This window comes from Orbicella franksi, chromosome 6, assembly GCF_964199315.1.
Source record: "Orbicella franksi chromosome 6, jaOrbFran1.1, whole genome shotgun sequence".
Classification (NCBI taxonomy): domain Eukaryota; kingdom Metazoa; phylum Cnidaria; class Anthozoa; order Scleractinia; family Merulinidae; genus Orbicella; species Orbicella franksi.
Genome location: NC_138150.1, coordinates 31,844,725 through 31,869,687, shown reverse-complemented (window position 1 = coordinate 31,869,687; position 24,963 = coordinate 31,844,725). Strand labels below are relative to the sequence as shown.

Sequence of the window (24,963 nt, the reverse complement as noted above, 5' to 3'; positions counted from 1 at the left end):
TCAGAGCGTTGTTAATGCATTGTATTCTTTAGAAAAACTTGTCAAAAATAACCCTGATTCACTGTTATGTAAATTTAACTGTAGGCACGTACAAAAAGCCAATTTAATGTGCCAACTTGTAGTTACTGCAGATTCATCTGGTTCCCAAGTTACATAATTTCTCAGGGATTTTTCGTTCGATTCCCGGCTAAAAGTTTAGGTTTGGTCCCCCTGAACTGCCAGTTACTTTTAGTTTGATTCTCAGAGATACTGGAACTGTTGTATAAATTCTTAAACACACATTTGCCTTGTAGGTCCATTGTTGAAGTGGGAGGCATCCAAGTGTGACAGTAAATCCAAAGGGAACCCACTGCCCGAAGGAACAAACCAAGCACACTTAACATTATCTCGTGAAAAAATAATTTTATTGGCCAAAAAATGGAAACATCAAATACGCGATTTCAGCCCAAGGCACAACAGGAATGACTATTTTTTTTTTCTCTGATTATTACCGCAAGACGTTTACAAAAGCTATCATCTCTATCGATCTCTTATTTACATGAGGATAGAATCGTAAATCAAGTTTCATTTGGCAAGCACTCTAATGTAGAGGAACGCTATAAATTAAGAACTTGGTAGCTCTGTTGCAACATAACACACTGCGACCTGGTCTTTTTCTACCGCCTGTCAGATGATGTGTCAGACACAAAAGTTGGCATGTAGAGATTTTTTTTGGCTTTTCGCGGAAAGGGAAAACAAGAACTGTAAAATTCTGCTCCAAATAAAATAATATTCGGTTTCAAGCGCATGAATCGTTCCGTGAATTTTACAATAAGCTGTGTTCTAGTAAAATCGGGTTGCGAGGCACATCGCTTCGATTCCGCTAACAAGAAACCGTGTGTGGTAGCGTGTTTATAGCTTCTGTAATCGAAGCCATGCGAAATTTTGTTCTCCTAGCTGAAAGCTGCCCATGGCAGCAAGTTAAATTAAAATCCTCGCTCCATAGGAGCTAATTCGTCAATAATGTTCCTGATCCTTGAAATCGTTCACTTCCAAACGAGTGTGTGCAGACGAGAGGGAGGTGACTGTGGGTTCTGTGCGGTAGTGGTTGGTGTTGAAGCAGGAACAACAATAGAAGGAACATTGGAGATCGCGAAGGCCCGTGAGGTATTACCACTGACTTCAGGCTCACCGAACGGGAATTGAAAGGCACCGTTTTCAGGCTGGTTTCTCTGCTGCAGGGCTGACGGAGCGACTTGGTTCGGAGGGTAAGACGAGGGAAGCTTTTGTAGCTGTTCCATAAACTCCGTGTAACTGGATGAGACGGAATTATTATTCGACAAGAACTTGTTCGCTCCGTGTGTTTGGGTGAAGCCGTGAGAGGAAAACGTGACGGACGAGGCCGTTGAAGGTGGTGTGGACAGCAGCGGCTGAGTATACGAGTGCAGATATTGATCGAACTCCGTCGTGTCCACCATTAGATCTGTGGTCAGGTCGCCCATTTCAACGTGAAAGTCGATCGCGCTGTTGCCGCTGTTCTGCTCTGTTTTCTTTGGGCAGGCAGGAAAGCTGGATGGAGGACCTGGGATGTCAGACTCTGACACGCTCGCCTCGGAGAACTTCAGTCCACCTTCCAACTTGACCGTGGCTGTGGGGGTAGTTGGAGGCGAAGTTGCTGAACTGCTGGAGCCCGGGCTGCTAGCTTCTTCGCTTAAGCTGCTTTCTGGGCTCGCGCAGTTGCCCTCTTGGCATCCAGATTTTGGCACCAGCTGTGTATCGCCTTTCAGGACTTTCAACAGATCATCGGCTGAGATTGTTGCCTCCGGTTGATCGGGACCGCCGTTGCCTTTTTGCTTCTTTCTCCGCGGTTGATATTTGTAATCGGGGTGCTCTCGCTTGTGTTTCAGCCGCAGTCTCTCGGCTTCTTCGATGAAGGGCTTCTTCTCCGCATCATTCAGCAGTTTCCACAGTTTTCCTAATGTTTTGCTCAGTTCAGCGTTGTGAAGATGTGGGTACTGATCAGCCAGCTTTCTCCGCGCCGCCTGCGCCCAAACCATAAAGGCATTCATAGGTCTCTTAACGTGTGGCTTGTGTTTATGGCCTCCGTTCACTCTAACAGGCAGCGGAATTAAAGACCAGTCGTAGCCATCTAAGACATGATTTACCGCAGTTGCGATGGCGCTGCTTAAATCCATATTCTTCGCCTGAGCGATGTCCGGTTCGTTCTTCTTAATTTCGGGGTTCGTTTGTTCCGTCATGATCTCTACCACCGCAATCAGTTGTTTTCTAACGCTTTCAAACCAGGACTGAGAATTCTCCAGCCGAAAAATCGAACTTCGTGCCAATTCGTATATTGGCGTATAGATATTCAAAACACACATATAATAATATCCTGACCAATCAAGCGAGACAACATATTATGTTACCTCTCTCGCTGATTGGTCGAGCCGAAAACCGCAGCCAATCAGATGGCTCGTGTCAAGGACATAAACACCCGCTGGATGTAGGTGTGTTGAAACCACTTAACTAAGCTCTGTTATTGGCCATCGCCAAGGGATCTCAGAGCACGTGGGCGTCGAAGTGTTACTTTCAAAACCTCAGCAACTCTGTTATCTTTTTTTGTCTTTCTGGAGGCGAGGAAAATTTTGATTGGAACTCATTTCCTTTTCGCAGGATACGTAGGCCTCGAACGCTGCTACAGCAATTCCGTGAGAGTAAATAAACTACATGCCGTGCGCGCACTCTATAATTATCTCGCGCCGTACTGTTGACAGAGCTGGCGCGCTCTTCTCCCGTCTCAAATCAAACGCTTGCCATCCACTGGCACGACACGGTGGTGTGATCTTTGGCGAGTCTTAAACAGTATCAAGTTAAGCCACGGGAGATATTTTTTTTTTACAGTTGCATTGGTACCGTCTGAGATCATGAAATGCGACTTCGACAGTCTTTTTTCGAGACAACATTTTAGCGTAGGAGCTGGGAAAAAAGGATTTGCGTTCGGGAAAGGGTAGAGAACAAAAGAGGAAAATAACAGGAAAGGGCGACAAATATCTTAGCTGGAACAAATGTCGTAAGCGCTCGTGGGAGATATCAATTTGTAGAAGAAGTGTGCGCGCGTGTTTGATAAGGGCGCTGATAATTAGACGAACCGTTTGATAAAATCGTCCATAATTCAGATCTCCTGCGAGCAAGGTCACTTCGATCTTTCTGGAAAATAGGTCCTGTTAGCAGGGCATAATTAAATTACAAGTTCACAAGGCAACGTATTTCAGAAAGATCGCCAAACCCGACGTAACCAGAGTCTCGTTTTCAACGCCATTAACGGTTGCATGTGTGAAGATTAATAAACCCCAGATGGGGTCAAGGAGAGAGCAAAAATCAAGCGAGTGACTAAACGAACGGTGAATAAGCTAAATCGCAAAATTTCACGTCATGTCGTCGAGAGCAATTCCTTTTTCGCCTCGCCAAACCTCATTTGCGTTTTTTATTCCGACATTCGCGAGTATTTCGAGCTAAGAGCAAATGCAGATGCTTTCGGGGTCAGACCGAGACTAGACGGGAAACATATATCCACCCGAAATAACCCAAAGGCCATCGCACCATTATCTCCACGTTCCAGCGGCAAAATCAAGATAGGCCGAGCTGGTACAGTATGAGAGTCAGCAACAAGCGATAATAACTGACTGATTGGATTACACGGAGATTGTGAGGAGATAACGCGGGTTAAAATCACGAAAAATGAATTGGGTAAGATTTGGAAAACAAACCGATGAGCGTGAATGTTATATTGAATCGCCGCGTGCTTGCTGTGTCTCACATGCATAAACGAGGGGCTCGCGGCCGACGCATTTGTAACCACTAATGACATTACTTCCGAAATGTAATACCGCACACTTGCAGTCCGATACTAGTCTTGAAGTCATGTTATACTCCGTCACATGGTGTTGCGGTCTCTAGCGATATATCTGCTCTCAGTTCTAATCCAGGGAGTGCTATAAGCCCAAAAAATATTCCAACTAAATAAATAGATAACAACCGCCAGGACCAACGCTGCGTGAACTTTTCAGCTACGCTTGAAGAACTGTGGTCATGAAATATCAAGTCGACGTGACCACGAACCGAAATATCTCAAAATATCTTTACCGCTGTCAGGGTTAAGCCGGGACCTATGTTTGTTTTAAACGCAGTCCCTGTGAGTGTGTTATCACTGCGTAACCGCATTTTTGTTTGATTGTTTATCAAAAGTGCTACTTTTCTAAGGTCACCAAAAGAGATACCGAGAGCATTTTTATCAGTCACTTGTGTGACAATTAGTACCAAGCTGTTTCCAAATTTCAGTTGCATATTTGCCGTGGTTTAATATATTTTTTGTACACACTATTTTTGGAGCAAGGAAATCGCGACCCCAATGTTTTTAAGTTGTTTACAAACTTTACAGCGAAACGTGCTTCGAAACGGGGACATGTGACGCACTTCCGGCACGGGGGGAATCAGAGTACGGGGGTGTATTTCCGGTGGCTTCTTACCCCTGGATTAAATCCACCATAATTAGAACTAAGTCTTCTGATGTTTCCTTTGTAAAACTAGTAAACATCCCAAGGAAAATGCCTATGGTGCTTTTTAATATTTTCATCAGAAATGAAGGCCATAATTTAAAACAAGTTTGGTTGTAGGTGCTAAAAGCACCATATCAAATGCAGCCTGCCTGTGAGCCAGTTGATAACTTGTTTGCGATAGGCCACGAAGGGAGACAACTTGAACTAGTTGGCAACAAGAGAGCTATCAGCTCCGAAGTTTTCTTGAAAAGAATAATTCACTTCTATATAGATGTTGAAGGTAGATGAAATTAAAATGATTCGTGCGCTGCAGTAAGAATCAAGAAGTGAGTAGTGTTAAGCATTTTTTTAAAATTTGTTTCTCTCTATTACCGATTACGATTAGGTTTCCAGGCATAAATTCAGCACCATTGAGTTACAAGGTATCTGTCTGATTTACAAGAACCAAACGCACAAGTACACACACAGCCTCAAAAGACATAAAACGTCTGCCAATCGCTGTGTATTCCGATCATTGCGCTACCTGGGCTGCGGTTGGTATGTAGCTGCGATGTTTGCAGTCTACAGGTCGCGCTGTGGGCGGCTATTTTGGGGTGCACCCATTTTTTTTTAGGTGTTAATTTTCTGTCTAGTCTGGACTTTCTAGAAATTTCGTGCTTAATTTCGACTGCATAAGAGTTTTATACCGCGGGTATCCACTCCAAACTGCCGAAAATCAGTGATCCTCGTGAGAGAGTAACTCTCTGCACGCTTGTAGCAGGGAAATAAGTTGAATATCACGACAATTAACTTTTTTTATCACCATATCGTCGGTACTACAATTGCGATAATAACATGCACTTCTTAGGACAAATATCTAAAAATTTTCCTGAGGAGTAGAATTCCCTGGTTATAATCAAAGCTGAAATTAACAGATAAAATGTTCAAAAATGTTTCTCTTTGAGTGCATGCTTGATCGGTTAACATCATTGATATCAACCGTTAATACTCTTAAAGAATTTAGAAAATCCTTGATATTATCCGTTTCAGAGAGCGCGACTTCAGAACCCTCCACCTCAGAAACAAAAATTTCAATTCCTCATCATAAATAGTTGTTGGTTTTTTTAAAGCTTAACGTTAAAAAAAAAAACTGGGAATGCCCTAAAGAAGCTCGTAAAATTAGAAAGAGTTGCGAGGTCAATATTCCTGAAATAACAAAACCAGATTTACTCTAGCTGTAATTCAGTTCGGGGTTTTATTTTTTATTTTTTTTTTTCACACAAATCTTCTTTAATTAAGATTTTATGATAACGAGTTGCTATGCAAGGTAGTTCCTCTCTTAAATATGTATCGGCAAACACGCAAATGTATCTGTAGTTCCAAAGACGTTCCACTGAATTAGAAACAAGCTTGCAAACGTTTCCACTCGATCATTTTGCTCTAATGCGGAAAAAACTCGTTGCTCTTACGTACTTGTTTGAGTTCACACGTTCGGAATTCTCCAACGAAATTCTCCAAATTTCACGTTTCAGAAGCACGTTATTAACCTGTTAATAAACCTCTTGACCTCTTTGGGAATTATGTTACACTTGTCACAAACATTTCAGTCGCAACATTGGCAGCAGAAGGAATGAAAAACTGGTGTCAAAAATTTCTCGCAAGTAGAGAGAAACAAAGTCCAACTTATTAGTGCTTCGTGTTATTATAACGTCTGCTAATGCCTTGGTATTTTGAAGTGATGAAAGATAACACCGAAATGAAACAGTAGCACTGATAGAACACAGGATTAAGATATCAAATATATAAAATTTTCAAAGTGTTAACCGGAGAGTTCGCTAAACCCAGACACAGTCGAAAAAGCTAGATCAGTGAAACCACCTCTACACTGAAGAATTAAAGAGAGTTACTGAGACCTCAATGATCACAGCTTGAACCTAATGCAATGTGTGTGATAATCGTTACTGGACTGTAATGAGATTTCGTAACCTACGTAACCTGAATTGCAAAATCTATTTTTTTTTTGTAAAATTACTGATTAGTGCAAGGTATGTACTCACAGACTGTAGGTCTCATTCAACAACTGAAACAGATGTTACTTGAAAGCAAGGAAATGAGATTACTGGTAAACTAATCAGCAACAACAAAAACGACAGCAAGAACAGAGAAACAGTTATCAAAATACTACACTTAAATTTTCGCAGTTACATGGAAGATGTGCTGCGGAGTTTTTTTTTTTTTTTTTTTTTTTTTTTTTCCACGTGGAAGATATTAATTAGCGGTGCGGACCTTTTTTCTTATTGAATGAGATAGACGGGTCAATAAATCTAAGGGCTACGTCTTCGCCATGTTTTGCTATACATGGACCTTTCATATCAAGCTCGACGGGAAGATAAGAGGGGAGGGGGAGGGGGGGGGGGCAAATAACCGGGGGAATTCTTACTCATACCTTGGGGAAACTCGTAAATCTGATTATAAGACAGATAATTTGCTACCTACTGTGATGCTTGATTGACTTATCATGGGCCTTGAAGTTTCAATCTTGGGCGGTCTAGGACGCCTTGCAGAGCGAGAGAGGGTAAAAATTTCCCGGCTGGGAAAAGAAATGCAAAACATGTATGGATGAGTTGGAAAGTATGATAATAATTCTTGACTTAAGGCCTTTCATTTTTAAATACTACACTAATTTGCTTTCAGGGATGGATTATCTCGGAACGGGAAGGAAAGAAACTACCCACTATATAGTGATCTTCCCGACCAAAGTCAATAATCTCCTTACTATCTCGTTGCAACTTGTGAAGTCTTCTTCGCCTTATACAGTGTTATGTTTCAGTTTTACTGAGAAGTTTTAGGTTCACTACTTCACTCCTTAAATTTGCCAGTTAAAATTTTAAAAAGGAAATAACACGAGGTTATCAGTGCTTAAAAGGTTTTGTATTACGTGTACAGCTAATGAAAAACTCTAATGCGCGTTCATGATAAGCCATAAGCTAGTTACCTGTACACAGTAGGTGATTATAACCCTAGCAAGCTGATTTAATATTTTATAAAGTACTGTCTGGTGCTGAATGAGCACTCTTTCGTCTGGGAAATTCCGAAAATCAACCTCGATCTTTAAGTAATGAATCAAACTTTGATTACATTTCCAAACACCGACAAGAGAGTTTAACAAACGACACGCAATGGAGTATAAAACTAAGGAGAAATCGGTGGAATAAAATCGAAAAAAAAAGTGCTTATCAAGATCAGAAATCAAATAAAATCCTTTGTTTAAATGTGGTGAATTATGAACGGTTTGATAACAACAGTTTCCTGGCAAAGTGATCGGCAATTTCGAATCCCGTCAAATTACGGATAAAGATTTCCCGGCCACGAAACTTTGTACTATTCTGGAAAAAGCTTTTGATATAATTTAAGAGGGAGTGTTTTCATATCTCGTTGCTGGGCATTACCAACTATCATTCGTGCAAAGACGATACTCAAAGGAGTCCGGCTAAAGCAGTCAGCCGTTGTTTTTTCTTCAGTAAACTTGTTATGCAATAACATTGTCTGAAACAAGCTAAACAAGCTATATTAAGCTGCACCCAAAGCGCGAACTATAAACGAAACAACAATATTTACATTGGGCCAGCATAATAACCGCAAGCCGAAAAATACTGATGCACTAAATTTATCTACGAGCGGTCAAATTGTACTTGCCGATTGTTTTGTACTCAAAACAAGCAGAACCCACAACCTAAAGAGCATAATATTGCACATGATGAGTTCATAAAATTGAAATCTAAATTGTTTTGAAACGTGTTCTAAAATAATCCACGTTTCCTGTAATTAACAATCAAACAATGAGCGAAATCTTCCACGCTGATCTAGCGTATATAAAATGGCTTCCGGCTGAGTGGACACACCCGGGTACCTCAAGAGTGCAAGCAAATTAATTCTCTTTGTTGTGGTGGACGAACCTCGGTTTATTAAATGCTTGGCACGTACCGCGATACCGCGGCTATTTTCAGATTAGACCGCGGAGAAAAGTGTTTCGTCCATGCAAAAAATTACAACCAACTCGAAGCTCTTTGCATTAATCTTGGACCAATTCACCGTATAACCTTAGGCAATGGTGTTTGTTTTAAATGGGCCGGCTTTTACAAACGGAACAACATTTTACTGTTTTCCAAATTGCAAAAAGACCGGCCCCAAAGTTACTCGTGGGTGAGTTATACATGCAGAACAAAACTGAACAGGTTTGCTCTGCGGAATCAAGTACTCCACTAATAGTTTTCCTCTGGTCCGTCCGTTGTACCTCAAGATCTTGATATATAGAGGAAGCGTAAATCCCGAAAACCGCCCGATGACACACCATTTTAACAACCATTTATAATAAGCAGAAGTTTGAAATAACCGTAGTCTTAAATAAAGCCTGGCAATATTTCTAACTGCGACAGGATGCAGCTCCGCAAGCAATTATATCGTCGGCTGTTTCATAAATGAATATTCAAGAGCGGAAAGGTTGAGGTTAATCCAAATGAACAATTAAAAACACTAAACAACATACTGAAATAGAAATCGAAAGTGGTTATTGAGTTGAAAATAGCAATGCATGAGACGGGTCCTTTAAACTCAGCCAGCGTGAAAATTGGCGAGCGGAAACAACGGCGACAGGATGTAAGAAATGTTGGACTCGTAGTTGAAAGAGAGGTCGAAGACGTTGGGTGCAGTTAGCCTGCAATGAAGGCGTTTTTCGTATATTTTCCGTCAACAGAATTCTCTTCTCAACGAGACTGAAAAGGCGGGAACGTTTTTTATTGTTAATATGACGTTTTCGTTTTGCCCATTTGATATTATAAGAACATTAAACGTGCATTAATTATCATCAGCGTGACCTCGAAAAAAAGAGGAGTTGGTCAGAGTTCCTGTATAAATAAATGCACCGAAGCTATAAAAAGAGGCGCCATAATATCACGCATGCATTAATTTGTGATGTCAACTTAAAAAAGTCTAACGGTCTTTATCAAAGTCTTGAAAAAAAAAAACTAAACAATTTATTCCACAATTCGCGTAATATCTCCTTCTTGGTGCCGGTGTTCTGAGAGCATTTCGTTTACGAGCCAAGGTACTGAAGCATAATTTTGGAACATGAAGACAAATCACTGCAATTGCCCTTCAAGCCAGGGCTGCAAGACACCCTGCGGGTTTCAGTTATCTCAATTCGCGATTCTCAAAAAGTCCGTGCAAATTCTGGGAGACAGCTCAGCGTCAAGGAAATAACCAAGTTAACGGCTGGGTGACACGGTCAAGATAAACAACCAGAACTACAAGAAACGCATACAGATCAGTATGGAGAAATCAGTTTATGATATTGACATGCTTGTAATTTGACTTGATTTTTTTTTTTTTTTTTTTCATTTTTTCACACTAGCCGTTAGTTAATCGTCTATCACCGTCAGAGTGCATTCAAAGGCCTGGCAACTGAAGAAATGCGACACAAGTCAGGACTTAGATTTCTTTCTACAGATCCCTTTCGTTCAGTGATTTTCCGGCCAAGTTCCGTCACGCCAAATTGAAACAGGGTGGGCCAATGGGAATATTGCTACTCTTTAAATTCCGCTTTCCAGGATAACCCTCAACCGGGGGTGTGGTATGTGAAGAGGGGGAGGGGAAAATTTGTCCCCCATGTTATAAGTTGAGGGAGAAGGGGAAATTTGCCCTCCGAGTTATAATAATGCCGAGGGTCCGGCTGCTGCTGGACACGCAAAGATGGTTGAAAAGCGACGTTAGACTCTCATCCCACAAAACAGCCACCTAACTGTCACTTGTCTATAGATTTATTGCAATTAAGGTCATCTTCGCAACACCCGTTTGTATGCAATCGAATCTAGCTAATCCCAGTAATATTTGCACGTAAAGTAAAGTCACGCGAGGCAATAAGAGAGCTGGGAAATACGACACGAAATGTGAACAAAAAGCAGAAGAATATGTAGTGGGACACGGCTTGCAGACCAACATCAGTGGCGCTCTTCTGTGGAATTGGCCTCGAATTAGCTTGAGTGTATCAAGAATTGAAACGACTACTGAACTATGAACTCTAGCATCAATTATCGCTTCGCTCTCAGACGTTCTTCCACATGCAGTAAATAACTGGCACATATTTGTCATGCCAACTTAACTTCTTCACATTTTTCAGTCTAATACGGAGGAAATGGGAGGCATTCCGTCATCCGACAAGAGGCATGCACGAAAGTTAAGTCCAAACACGGCAATGAAAATAAACGTCACATATCTGTGGCACTAAAATGCAATGAAGTCGACTGCCCAATTCATCAGTCACGTTTCACGTTTGACAGCTGTCTGGAATACGATATGTGAACTATGTTTTTTTCATGTCAGAGTTTTTCCAAACATGTTGAACGGCGATCTCATGACCTACTTGAGATGAATGTTCGAAGTTCATACAAAAAACTAGCGAGTTGGAATCACCTTGAGTTGCAATAGAGACCAAATGAAAGTACTGTTCGATAGCTGTTATTTGAATGGTCACACACTAAAGATTCATTCATATAAAGCGGATAAACCTTGCAGAGCACTTTAACAGTAGCAAATGAAACTATAATGCTAGATTACTGTTATTTGACTGGTCACACAGTAAGGATTCATTCATCTGTTCATGTAAAGCCGATAAACCTTGTAAGGCACTTTGACAGTAACAAGTGAAAGCGCAGTTGACCTGCGATACATCAGAGATCTGACAACGTTGCATGACGATCTCGAGACACACCTTAAATCAAGGTATTTTGTAAAATATTGAAAATTAGTTAGTAGCTAGTTGATAGTACACAACCAAAAGAATGTAACGAATAAAAAGTGTTACTCAATTTTTATTCCATTTAGTGGTTTTATTACTGCTATTTTAGCCTGACACTTAAATAAAGTTATTACTTACTTACTTACTTACTTACTTACTTACTAACAGTTTAGAAAATGGACGCAATATTGCTTATGCGGTTTCGTGCAAAAGGTATTATTTCTATCGTATTCTGCGAAAGGTACATGAAAGGATATAGGCCTAAAACCTGGGGAGGGGTACTCCCAGAAAAATCGGGTGGGGGTGTGCGACCCGCTTCCCAAAACCCTTACCCTATTTATGACCAAAATCTGCGGTATTCCCCACCCTATTAAATGACCTGACCAAAAATTCGAAACCCTATTTATGACCATACCCTTAAATCAAAACCCTGTTTCAGACCTGCGTTGTAATAAGTTCCCGAGTTCAGACCAATGTTAAATTACCGTAAACATAATTTGTGAAGGGCTTTTGTTGATTTTCTTTTCGATAATGACGAAAAAGTGGCTCCTTTTTAAAAACATACCCATATCAAGGCTAGAGTGCAAAAACCATACCCTATTTATGACCAAAATGGCTGAAAAACCATACCCTTTAGGACCGCACATACCTGTATAGCCCATATGAGGGAGTACCCCCCCCCCCTCCTCGTAGCCTAAAACTTGTACGCCGGTTTTAATTTGATAAAGCTCCAAGTTTAAATAAAAGATTCCATCCATCCATCCATTCCATCCTACATATATTGACCTGTAAAGCTTCACTCCGGCTTTGTGGAGTACCCCTTCCCCTTTCCTGGAGAGGGGATTACCAGCACTGCCATCTCATGACAGCACCGGACACGTGTATAGTGTTTATACACGTGTATAGTGACTATATACTAGTTATGCAATGTTCTCTCGTGGTATACCACGGACTATCCCACGACTCACTTGTATTTTCTTTTAAGTAACAGCTATCTATTATTTATTCTTTTCCCTGTTTCCACTCGAGCACAAGTGACAAGTGGATATTCCATGGTATATCACGAGAGAGCATTGCATAACTATTTTATAGCATGCCATAGAATATTCAGTGGCCAAGACAGAAAATGTGACATACGCGCGGATACATAATGAGAAGGTTGGAGGCTTCCTGTCTTCTGAGTGGCTGTATTTTTTAATGGCAACACGTGTATAGTATAGATACACGTGTACGGTGTATATACACGTGTATCTACACTCACGTGTAAATGCACAAGTCCAACTTATTTCGGGGTGATTTAATTAACTTATAAACTTCTTTAAACATGAAAACTTTGACGGGAACATTTCAAGAACGTTTTTAAACTCGAATCGCTTTTCGGCCCAAACGCAGAAATTCTTACAAAACCTGTATTTGTCCTTCCCGATGACTACCTTAATCTCTTTTGATAACTGGACCTTCATCGTTACGACGAGGAATGTGAAGAGATAGTTTCAGACCACACAGTGTTGTAACGCACAGGTTATCATGCTATCTTGCAATCAGATATATTAAAGATGAGGCGGCGAAAGAATTCTAGCTGGGGCACTATCTTGAAATAAGCTATGGTCAGTTTTCGCAACCCATGAACTCTCTCCTACGCTTTAAAAGCACAGTGAGACCAACGGAAAAAAAAAACAGCTATGTCTCGTAGTCGATAAATTAATATACACAGAGTTGGACTCCGCAGTCACGTTTCTCAAGTCATGGGCGAAACAAACACGCGAACTAGGAAAATAAATAAATGAAAAACGCGTCAAATTAGAGCAATCTTCACCAGTGTCTCCGCTTGGATGAAGGCTTGGAAACGGTCTGCATTTTCCCCTACGATTAACTAACAGTCTTGCTGAAAGACTTCATCAATTCACGAGGGTGGGAGGTTTGATAGTTGAACGAATGCCTTGCGGCGGATTTCTCAGACAGAGAAACACAAACCTTTTCATCCTACACACCTGTATATATTGACCTGTAATTAGTATAGTTCATAACGAGTGATACAAATATTGACTTATAATTGGATGTAGAAGGCTGGTCAAAAATAAATGTGAAAAAAATCATTGCGGGTTTCCTTCACGGCCCGACAAGACAAGCCCACTCTGCAAAATCAACTGAAACTAACAGAATCTGGTCTTACAATCGGCTTACGATGTACGTGCCCGGACATTGATACACTTTTTAAGGCGATAATCTCCAATGTAAACCTTAAAGTAAGTAATTGAGCTCTTTTAACACGCTTCTTGGGGAAAATCCTATCGCTTTAACTTTATCTTGTGGTTTTTCGGAGGGATTTGCGGTGCAAAAACCGGAAAAGAATGTTGACCATCAAAATGTTTGCGAATAAAATGAATGCCAGCTACAACATTTTTTCGTCTCGAACTACCGGATACGAATACATGGTACGTTTAAGTCTTTATAAGCATCGAATTCTTTGTATACTTTCATTTACCAACAGGATGGTGTTTGGAGTGCCTTTGTTGGGAAGTCAGCCATCTATCAGCTAATTCTTTTTTTGGCTGTTTGTCAACTGTCACTAAGTCAGTGGTAAAACGGGGAGATATAAGTCAGTGATAATTTGTTAGCGAGCATTTGAAAATTTGGGCCGCAGTCAAAAAAGTTGCGGTAATTAACCGCATTTACAAGCTTCTTTAATCTACGGAAGGAAAAAAAGAAGGTAGCGTCTATTTCACTCTCTTAATCCGTCCATCTAATGGGATGTGAATGACTTTGATGCCCGGGGGGGACTCGTCGTACCTTTCTGGGTTTAAAAAGGCAGTTTTGGTACCTCGTAGGGTGTAGAGTCTCAAAAGGTCCACTCCGGGGGTCCACTGCAGGAGCTTTTGCGGTAACTTTTAGGGTATTGAGCCGAACAAAATATGACAGATTATGTGCCGTTTTAGAATTAGTACCTATTTAAGGTGAAAACATTTTAAGCCACGCCCACAAAACAGGATCTTGGTACCTCTAAAGGGGCTCTTTTCAAAACTTCCGACGAGCACCCCCGTCTCTTTTATACGGGAGTTCCCCCTCTCCCCCTCCGGGCTTAGATGCCAGCAGTTTAATCTGAGGTTAGTTTGAAGTCCGCGATTATCTGATGCATGCAAGCTTGGAAAACTATTGTCAGTGAATTTCGAGTTTCAGCCATTAGGAAATCCAACACTGCATGAGCAGACAGACATGCCTGATTACATGACCTACCGATATTAAAGAATAATGGTCTGTTCCATATATTAATGACTTTAAAAATTGCATTGCTCACTAGGAAAGATCTATCCGGTTCATTATACCATCATGACAGCCGGAAACGAAATAGTTCACTACGAAAACAATTTCTTACTCAAATACCATTTTCCGTATAATGACCGAACACCTTAGAAGGACTTTCAAATATCGACGAATCTTCAATTCTTATAATACAGTCAAACATTACCCGAGTATCAACAAGCAGATTTCGAAAGCTGTCTCGTCAAAGTGACTTGATCGATATGTGCGATATACCGGCCTCACCGATCTTAGGCAGCGCAAGATGTGTAAATAGGCGGCCATTTTATACGAGTTGCTTCCTGCATGTTGGAAAACGAAGCTTCCTGAACCCCCCCCCCCCCCCTCCACCCTCCCTTCCCTTCCCTCTGGGGGATTACTCTCTTATATGGGTTATTTAGGAATGTACGGCCTCCAGTTAAGGGTATGGTCTTTGAGCTGTTTTGAGTGGAAGCCCTTCTCAAATGTTTACGCTAATGGCAGCCATTTCTAGTTAGCTGCGGTCATGTGTTAGAGCCATGTACTTCTTTAGAGATGTGAAATGGTGTAACGTTTTCTGGCTCAGGTCTGAGATAAGGCAAGGGTTCCAAGGCGCGGGCCTCAAACTCCTACTACCAAAAACTTTGGGGAGTACTTCCTGCGGGTTCGCGCCAAACCTAGTCTCCTCCGCAGTCGTTTTGTGGTATGCAACAGCAGCCGTTTCTTTGGGGGAAGCGTTGCGTGACATCCCAAAAAACGGCTGCGGAAGAGACTACGCCAAACCAGACTCATATGAAAATGCGTTCCCTCTACAGGTTCATTTTCATGTAATTCAAACACATTTTCGTATCAAAGGTTTTGCACGAGGCCCGGTCCGGATACAGAAGCGGAAACACGGGTCGAAGCCCTCTCAAATTCTAACTGGTTTATAAAAATCCTTCATAGCTGGCACAAAAATTCGAAACCAAATAATAAACAAACTACATCAAGTTCATTCAGACACTGAACGGGAGTTCCCCGACTGTGCTGACAGTAGCCGGAAGTGAAACCATATCTTGCGGTAGTTTGTCTAAATTACAGGAAATGTGGTTCATTCATTTCACGTACAAAGCTATAAGCATATCTTTCCTGCGGCTTTTATGAAGGTTATGTTTGTCGCCCGGTTGTCTTTGATACCGGCTCGGAAGTGCTGATCCAATATAAATATGTTTCTTCTGCAGCTTGGTATACTTCATACACGATATAGAGCATTGTTGAAACCAACTTCACCAAATGATATTTAGGTAGGTTTGACAGGAAAGTTAACAAACTACCTTGTGCAAAACAAAGTTTACCAGCAGGTTAATCCTTCTGCAAGTTACTGTGAAGGGCCACATTTCTCTATAGATGATTTTCAACGTTTGACCGAACTGTACCATAATGGTGGTTGCAGTGTTCACATTTCTTGCCATCACATGTAAAATTGCTACTGCAATATGTAATCAGTGGTGAATGAAATATCCACTATCGTATATCGATGTCAGTCATCACTTCAATGCAACGGAAGTCGTCAATCCAGATATTGGAAAAAAAAAAAAAAAGTACTTGTACCGACATGAAAATTTCTCTCTCACCATTTTTCACTGATCAGTGTTTTGTTCTGGTTGAAGTTAAAGCCTGGTCCTCATTAGCGACGCAAGCACAAGCATAGTAAAAGAAGCTTATGCTCTAGTGAGGACAGCCATGACAGAAGCATAAACATAAGCATAATAAAAGAAGCTTATGCTCTAGTGAGGACAGTCATGACAGAAGCATAAACATAAGCATAATAAAAGAAGCTTATGCTCTAGTGAGGACAGCCATGACAGAAGCATAAACATAAGCATAATAAAAGAAGCTTATGCTCTAGTGAGGACAGCCATGACAGAAGCATAAACATAAGCATAATAAAAGAAGCTTATGCTCTAGTGAGAACAGCCATGACAGAAGCATAAACATAAGCATAATAAAAGAAGCTTATGCTCCAGTGAGGACAGCCATGACAGAAGCATAAGCAAAACAATATCAAAACCTTGCGTTCTTCTTATGTTCATGCTCATGTCGCTATTGTGTGCAGTGAGGACATGTTGGCATAAACATAAACATAAGCCCATGACTATCAGCCAATCAGCAAGCACTTTATGCTTATGTCAACGATGTCCTCACTGAACATAAGCATAAGCATAAGAAGAAAGCTTATGCTTATGTCGCGGCTGTCCTCACTAGCGCATAAGCTCCTCATGCTTATGTTTATGCTTGGGTCACAAGTGAGGACTGGCTTACTCCACCGATACTAAATAAACATGCTGAGCAGATGGTTTACATCACTGGACAGTTAGAAATGTTCTGCAATTATCACATACAACCAAGTTATATCCTTTTCCCTCGGTTTTCTTGCACCATACATGACAAGCCAAGAATTTTCACAGAGAAATTTCAGTTAATGCTCATAACAGGAAAAAGAAAAGGGGCCTCAAAAACAGCTGGTAAAAAACACCACGATCAGAATGGCAGCACAAAATCCTATCCCACCTCACCTTACTATTTTGTTCATTTAAATAAACAGCCACAAGCAGTACTTATGCAACGAGTTCATATACCACACCAGTAGAGTACTTCAATTTTCTGTTAACGTAACCACCCAATAAATGTTATCGAGAAGTAAAGTTAATCAATCTTTATTTTATCTTCAACTTTAAATATAATATTGGCCGCAATATTTGTCCATCACATATTTCATGTTCGTTCCCATTGAAATGGAAAACCCTGCAAATGAAAGAACACATTTTTGGTTATTCTCACAATATTACAACAGCAGTAAACCATTTGAATAAGAACAGCCTATTGAGTACTGTCAAAGTTTGGCAAAGAAAAGGCTAAAATGGGTTGCAACTTGGAACAGCAGTACCTCACTCTATCAGTGGTTTCGTTAACATTTTTCGCCAGAGGGCAAGGCGGGTAAAACTATCAGAACTGAACTTCTTTGTAAGAAACACTTTCCGCTGGATGGTCAAACCCGGGGGGCAAAATCGTCTTCACAACCAGTCAACTTGCCCGGTGCCCAGTCCCTTAAGAAACCCCTGCTCCATCAGAACATACTTCACTGTACCTTTGATACTGTTCACTACCTTTGTAATCTAATGTAAGATTTTCCCTCGCCCAAGAAGTCCCGTATACATAGTACCCACATGGCAAAGGGATGGTGTGGTCAGACAGTTCTGGCTTGCCACAGGGTGGCAAAGAGCTTATCATCATTGTCGATATGATGGGGAAAAAAGTTGCACATCATTCCACACATTATAACTTGCAGGTAACATAATTCACAAATACACCAAATCTATACTAAACCTCTAAAGTCCACAAAACTTACCAACTTACATTTCCTGAGCTTTCAAGTTCATGCCTACAAAATACAATACAAGCAACAATTTTATTTTCAATGAAAATTAGAGGAACCACTTGGAGCACATGGTTTCTTTTAATCAAACCAGTCAGACATCCAAGGAATTAAAACCATCAGCAAGATGCAATTACCTTTCTGGTGGAAACTGCGAACATGGCTGATGATCATCACACTGGTTTTGATGTACATGTGTGAATCTATATTGTTGTACCACCTAGAACACCTCATTTACAGTTTTTTATTAAACACTGAAACTAATTTATCTCAAAAATGGGCAATGTTAAAGAGGGTCTCTTACAGTTCACCGAGAAGCACTCCTTAAAGTGGTACTGTGACGAAAATTGCATCTTTCCTATCGCAGCAATTTTAAAACATAAACAAGTAGCCTTTGCGAGAAGAAAAATGCTGTTTACAACATTCAAATGTCTTTTTTCATTCCAGAAATATTCAAGTTTTTAAAATATCCAAATTAGCCCAGTCGTGATGTCATACACTTAACCAAATTTTGATCAAATATGATGAAAAAAATATATCTCAGCCAATTTGTATCAGAAATGTTTGATTCTTTACAGTAAGATTCTACTAAATGTGCTCCACAATATGAGCTTAACAGTTTGGTTAACATGGCAATATATTGGCCTCCCCAATATTAAAGGCCTTTCTGGCCACCTTTGGTGTTCCATTTTGATATTTGCAAATTGCACCTCATATGCATGATCCAGCAAGCATATAAATGTGTTAGCTCAAGTTTGTGGCCTTGTTTAATGTTTTGCAAGCTGAAAATCACTAGCATATTGAAATCAAGTGGGTAGGGACTGGAAAAGAGTGAGTTGCCATGGGAACAGAATATTTTATAGCAGTACGTGTGTATCCTGTAGAACTATTAGCCCACGAAGTTTCAATGGTCTGCCCTGCAAATTGACCAAGATAGCTCCATTTATATACTTCATATAAAATTGGGTTGAGTGCATAACGTCATCAGTCATCTCATTTGCATATTTTACACATTTTTCAAACTTAAATATCTCCAAAACTAATGCAGATAATTGCAAACAGTAAACGGCGTTTTTATTCTTTCATGGAATTCTATGTGATATACCTAAAAAATCAAGGGGGAAAAATTTGATCATAGTACCACTTTAACTTTCACCACAAAATTAATTCTACAGTCAAAACCACTCAAGTTCATCAAGTGAAGCCAAATAAACACAAGGGACTGGATGTTCTAACTTTTGACAAGAAATTATGTTTCAGTCAAAACCAATCAAGCATTTGGTCAGGTGAAGTTAGTCCAGTCAACATTTGAGGTTTGAATGAACATACAACTAAATGTACAAGAAATCAAATTTTAAAATTTTGTTTCAGGGAGAAAACCCAATTAATCAACTTGACTTCCAAAGCTCATTGCCTCACTTTACTGTATCTGCATTGTCAATTTGTTGGTTTGTCTAGAGTGAACTTACCAGCTATTTTGCTTCTTTTGAATAACCTTTTGCCCACATGTGTACATCTAAATCAAACAGACATCTTGTAAGTAATTTAGCTTTAGTTCTAACTGAAACAACTGGCAACTCTCAGAGCCAACCAGTCAGACATCCAAGGAAATGAAGCCAACATTAAGATGTGATTATCTTTCTGGTGGAAACTGCGAATATGGCAATTTATCATCATTCTGGTCACAAAGTCACACCTAGTATTTTCGTCAATAGTTGCAACACAGAGGGAACTTACCAGAACCCATCTTGGTTGAAGTTAATTTCTTAGCTTTTCCTCGACAATCAACGCGCATTGTGGGTCTGAAATCAACAAATCACTGTCAATAAATCTCAGAGGACTTCATTGTTAGAGTAAAAGTTTTATATATATAGTTAACCAGTCAGACATCCAAGGAAATTAAGCCAACATTAAGACGCAATTATCTTTCTGGTGGAAACTGCGAATATGGCAATTTATCATCACACTGGTCAAGTAAACATGTTAACAGGACAGTAAAAACTTTCATGCTCACCTCACTGTGCATTCTTCAGTAACCCTTGAAGCTCTGTCTGTAGTACAGCTAGAATGTAAAAAGAAATATTTGTATATGGTAACTCAATTTTTATACCTAGTTTAAATAACCTGGTGTTCAACCCACAGTTCAGCTAAATTTATCCCCTTATAATTGTGAAGATCTTTAAACTGCATGGCAATGCTAGTGGGGCTATAACTTACTTCTAACTAGCTTTAAAGGTGTTCGATTTTTTCAGTTGTAGGGCTTAAAACCACAGCACTGAAGCATGAATTTATTATTCTCCACCCTTTATATTTAATCTTAATTCTGCACAGTACTAACAAGTTTTAGGTTTAGTTTAGTGAAAGAAACGGAGAAAAAACTTCTGCTCTGACAGCATGTAAAGACTTGTGTTTAGACAGTTCGGTTTCTTCAGTTGAATTCTTTGATTTGTTTTGAATTGCTCACTTTTACTTAAGAATGAAGTTTGTTTAATTGCCAAAAACTGACTTCTTAAGTTCTTTATTTGATCTTTCATGCTATAATTCAGATATCTGGATCCTTTAAGATATCAGGTCCGTTGGGCTGTCCTCATTGTGGGTCTGGAAATTTAAGGGGGTGGATAGGAAGAGTTACAGGAACAATGCAAAGTTCATAAGCTTCAACACCTAGAGACATCCTAAAAAAATCCCTTACTTCAAACTAACTTGAGCTAACACTAGTGAATACAAAGAACAAAAACTCTGGTTTGGTTGCCATTGTGGAGAAGTGGCCATTAAAGAGAGGATAAAATAAGAGTGAATGTGTGGTCCAACTGTCTGCTGGGACAATAAGAAGTGGCCCTGGTTGTGAGGTGGCTGTTATTGGAGGTTCTACTGTGTAAGGAAAACATAAAACCCAATAACCTGATGCAGTCAGAGAGGTTTGGCTTGGTCACATAGTGACGGAAGGGTTATCTTCATTGTCGATAAGATGGGGAAAAAAGTTTCACTCATCACCCTGCATCATTTCTGTTCCTACTACTTTCAGATAAAACTTGTAATCTGAAGAAACTTACCCAAGGCACAGAAGTTGCTGAACTGCATTTGTTGTATAATTTTAAAGAGTATCTGTAAGAGATTTCCATCTGTTAAATACAGTGATTTCAAGCAGCAAGAAACAAGAAGCTTAAAATGGAGAGAATCAGCCTGACGTGTCATCTCAGCATCTTTGATAAGACAGGGATAACTGAAAGTTTCTCATCACAACTCTCCATTTTGAAAAACAATTTTCATTAACATGATAGAAAGGGAATCATTACTGATGTTGTGCCTCTGGAAGGGCCTGAATAGAGGCCAACAGCTTACCTGCAAAGCGGAACATTAAATGCAGCTATTTAGTTTTGAAAAACTTTCGCCTTCAAACACCATTCATCACTTTCACACTAAGTAAAAATCTAGGGTTGAGCCTATCTTGCGGTTGCTCGTGAGACTCTTACTAGGGACAAACCAAAAGATGAGTTCTAAGTTAAGCTGTCCCCAGTAACCATTCCACAAGGGACTGCAAGATGAGATTTTCCCCAGATATCTTCTCATTTCTGAAGTGGTAGGCCCTAGTCACAAAATTTAATCTTAGTTACATCGCTAGTGTCAAAGAGACTTAAATTAACATTGGCAGTTAAGTAAAACACTTTTGTACAAAAAAAAAAACACTTGTGTGTCTATTCAGTAAATGTACCTTTCTTAGATGTAACTCAACACCTTGTAGTGTCAGAGTCAACAAGCTACATGTAATTTCTTAAACCAAATATTTGGCACTCACCATTGTCAGACAGAAGAGGAAGCAGTTTTCAAATGCATCTCACTGAAATAGTAGGACAACAAAGTGAATTTTTTAAACAAGACAAGATGAAGAATTGGTCTAACATATGCTGCAAGCTACCTCAGAAGAAAAATGCGTTCAGCGTGCAACAATCATAATTGTGCACTCATACAAGAGGTGTCAGAAAGGAGTTTTCATCATATGTAACTTGTCCTGATGTGAATTTAAGCAAGACACTTTCTCTTTCTCGAAAGTACTTTCTCACCTGGTCTAATGTACCTCATCCAAAGGACCTGAAAGCAAAGCAACAGAACAGATTTTTACTTCTTCTACTGACCTTATTTTCCCATAAAAGATACAAGATAAATAAGTGACAGAATCAGAACATCAAAATTTTCTTCAAGACCATGTCATTCAGAGACTCTAGTCTAAGATCTCATCATACCATCACTCAATGCAAATTCTAAGGGACTGCTTGCACTCTGTGGGTACCATCAACTTTACTCTCACCAATCATTTCTACATTTGATAACACGTCGTCTACCTTTAGATAACACTTACGTATGTCATGCAAAGTGGTTCTAAATTTTAAGTTTGTAGATGAAACTTCCAAGTGTGAAACCATTTAAATAAAAGAAGCACCCCTTTTGGCAACCTAACTTGTACTGCAAGTCCAGATGAAGTCCCAGATTACGACATTTGCAACGCAAGGTATTAAGCTGTATTTTCACATGGCATTTTTGTAAATATTTTAATATCAGATATAGACCCTTTTCATAAATGGCTGCCAATTATAAATTCTTTTGTAAGTATTAAAATTAGCCTGACTAACCTCGTTGATAATTCAAAAGAATTTTTACTCCCAAATGAGTTTAGTGAGGCTAATTTAAATACTTACAAAAGAATTTTAAATTGGTAGCCATTTATGAAAAGGGTCTATCAAAAGTGGTAAAAAAAGATTGGGTGGATGCTCTCTCAAGTAGGGTTAATCTTCACTGGTGAACAAACAACCAGTGACCACATCTTGTCTCAGTGTAGTTCCAGATATCCCACTCTTAAAAGATCTATTGTAACCTTTCCTTACCATTGGTAAGAGGTGAAAAAAAAATCCCAGTGTCACTGATTTTTTTGTGGCCTTTAGAAGACCTCCACTACAAAATGCTGTAAATGAAAAAAAGAAATTGAGAGAGTAACATCAGTGCAATGCTTTCAAAGTCAGAAATTTTTCCCAAAAGAGAGAGATATGAAACGCAGCCAGGCAAATTTACCAGAAAACAACCATACTGTCTGATACTCAAGCACCAGCTTCAGACAAATGCCTCGATTCGACATCATAGTTCACAAAGAAGCTACACAAAACGCGATGCTTCAAAGATTAATCAGGCTCGTCATCTTGTGTCATCACCAGCTGGAACGCCGAGAACGACTGGCTTTGATATTAATTTTCTTCTAAACCCCTAAACTCACTCGCATAGCGATCGATCGATCGATCTTGCCGCCGTTTTGAACACAAATTTTAAGCTTAATTCGATTACTGTACTCGCTACTTTCAATCGAGACTGCAGATTATGACCGAAGCCGAAATATTTTACCTTCTCTTTCATCATTTAGATGTTCAAGTACCTTTAAATAAGACTTTTGACCTCTCATGGCCGTTTCGAACGCGAATTAAAGCGAACACGTGGTACCAAGTATTCATCCACAATGAGTCTTATAAACCAATTTCATTATGAACAACCGTCGACCTAAGATTAAGCAACGTCTAAAGACTTCAGAACTTGATCCAGTATCTGTAGTAGTTGCTACTGAACCAATCTAAGCTTGAAATAACGACTTACCATAGCATAACCCTCCGTCAACGTCCGCCATCTTTCGTACCTCGTGCAAACTGGCTTGTGGCAATGATTTTATAGTAACTAGCACGTGATCAAAATGCAATACGACGATTGGTTCTCATCTGTGTGACGGTGAGTGGCGACGAGTTTCGTTAAAGACTTGCGCACTCTTGCACCTCGTTCCCAGGATCCTAAACGACTTTATTTTCTGAGTGGAACACTTGACATACCGTTCCTTGTTGTGCAAACTTGACGAAACGAGTGACTCTCGAGAGTTCCGTTACCGGCTCAAATTTAAGTAGTTTTAAGTTATATTAGCCACGATGTTTTGGATTACTGATGTCCAAATGGGTGCGCACTCAAGCACGCGCGAAAATCAGTTCCAGTAGCTCTCGCTCGCGTCGACTTGCCGCCGCCCATTCAACTAACCCAGGGGAAGTGAGGGCTATCTGCAAGTCTATCCATACGCTTCAGTGCTTCAGGATTAAGGATTCTAAAGGGTAATGTTCGGTTTTTATTATGTCAGACGTCTTCTGTTGCTTTTGGACGACTGGCAAAAGCCGAGTCTATTTTTAGTATGTCTCGACGCGAGAGGCAACACCCATTCACAGTATGGTCACGTGTCACATCCTGCTACATTGAGGCCGGGTATCCCTGGGCTTATCGGGACTTAAAGTTCTTTTAGAGACGGTGGCATTTAATTAAAAAGGCGCCACGCGCTTGTTAAAATCTCTCGAAATTTTGATGCGACACACACAATTGTCCAAAGATGATTTATATTCGGACCAGTAGCATCAACAGCCATGCAAAACAAATGTCAGCGTCAGATTTCCCAATATTCGGAGTCAAGTAAATGAGTAGAGCGCAAACCTCGTAGAATAATTAAGTGCCGGTTTGTATTGTTACAAGCCCTTGAGCGAGTGTAACTTGGAAAAATATTCAACATCACGAACAGTGTAAATCCTTAATTGCTCGAGTTTTCATACGATTACTCAATTATTGTATGTCCGAGAAAATTACGAACTCTCGCGGTGCAGTGCAAATTAAAAGTCATCGATTAATTGGCCTGCTCTCAGCCAGTCATAATGAAGTAACTTTCTCAGTCATATAATAAATATGGGTTGATTACATTTCAATATCGTATGTGAAAAATTACCCTTACAATAGAGGGCTTTCGACTTGTTTATTCTATTGAGAAATTTCACGCCAAACACCATGGCAATTTTGTAATTTCATATGTGAAATTATAAATTAACGCTGAAATATCGCGACAAAATTAACGTGAAATTTGTCGCCCACGATATTAAGGGCTTAACTGAGGGCCGCGTTGTTGT

General features: G+C 40.0%; 1 protein-coding gene, 1 long non-coding RNA gene and 2 other non-coding genes across 7 annotated transcripts; all 4 read right to left on the bottom strand.

The window, feature by feature from the left end:
- Positions 1 to 382: 382 nt before the first annotated feature.
- On the bottom strand, positions 383 to 9,820 carry LOC145490392 (transcription factor SOX-9-like). Its single transcript, XM_081469520.1, has one exon. The coding sequence runs from the start codon at positions 2,358 to 2,360 to the stop codon at positions 1,026 to 1,028; it is 1,335 nt and encodes a 444-aa protein (XP_081325646.1). The 5' UTR covers positions 2,361 to 9,820; the 3' UTR covers positions 383 to 1,025.
- A 5,140-nt stretch (positions 9,821 to 14,960) lies between these two features.
- On the bottom strand, positions 14,961 to 24,645 carry LOC145490396 (uncharacterized). 4 transcript variants are annotated; one of them, XR_014049694.1, is made up of 10 exons: positions 23,063 to 23,620; positions 22,879 to 22,955; positions 22,060 to 22,087; positions 21,795 to 21,836; positions 21,052 to 21,103; positions 20,013 to 20,060; positions 19,736 to 19,800; positions 19,468 to 19,514; positions 17,972 to 18,004; positions 14,961 to 17,367 (listed from the first exon to the last, which is right to left on the bottom strand). It is a non-coding gene; the product is annotated as an uncharacterized LOC145490396 (long non-coding RNA). The 4 variants fall into 4 exon arrangements; XR_014049693.1 differs by lacking the exon at positions 23,063 to 23,620 and adding an exon at positions 23,633 to 24,645 and having other exon boundaries at positions 22,060 to 22,955; XR_014049695.1 differs by lacking the exons at positions 14,961 to 17,367; positions 23,063 to 23,620 and adding an exon at positions 23,633 to 24,645 and having other exon boundaries at positions 17,374 to 18,004.
- Positions 17,801 to 17,900, bottom strand: LOC145491596 (small nucleolar SNORD12/SNORD106). The gene has a single exon (XR_014049866.1). It is a non-coding gene; the product is annotated as a small nucleolar SNORD12/SNORD106 (small nucleolar RNA).
- On the bottom strand, positions 22,171 to 22,241 carry LOC145491595 (small nucleolar RNA SNORD52). The gene has a single exon (XR_014049865.1). It is a non-coding gene; the product is annotated as a small nucleolar RNA SNORD52 (small nucleolar RNA).
- Positions 24,646 to 24,963: the final 318 nt, after the last annotated feature.

What these genes read in the sequence shown, in the direction of transcription:
- LOC145490392 (XM_081469520.1), bottom strand. Translation starts at nt 2,360, where the DNA reads ATGTGTGTTTTGAATATCTATACGCCAATATACGAATTGGCACGAAGT.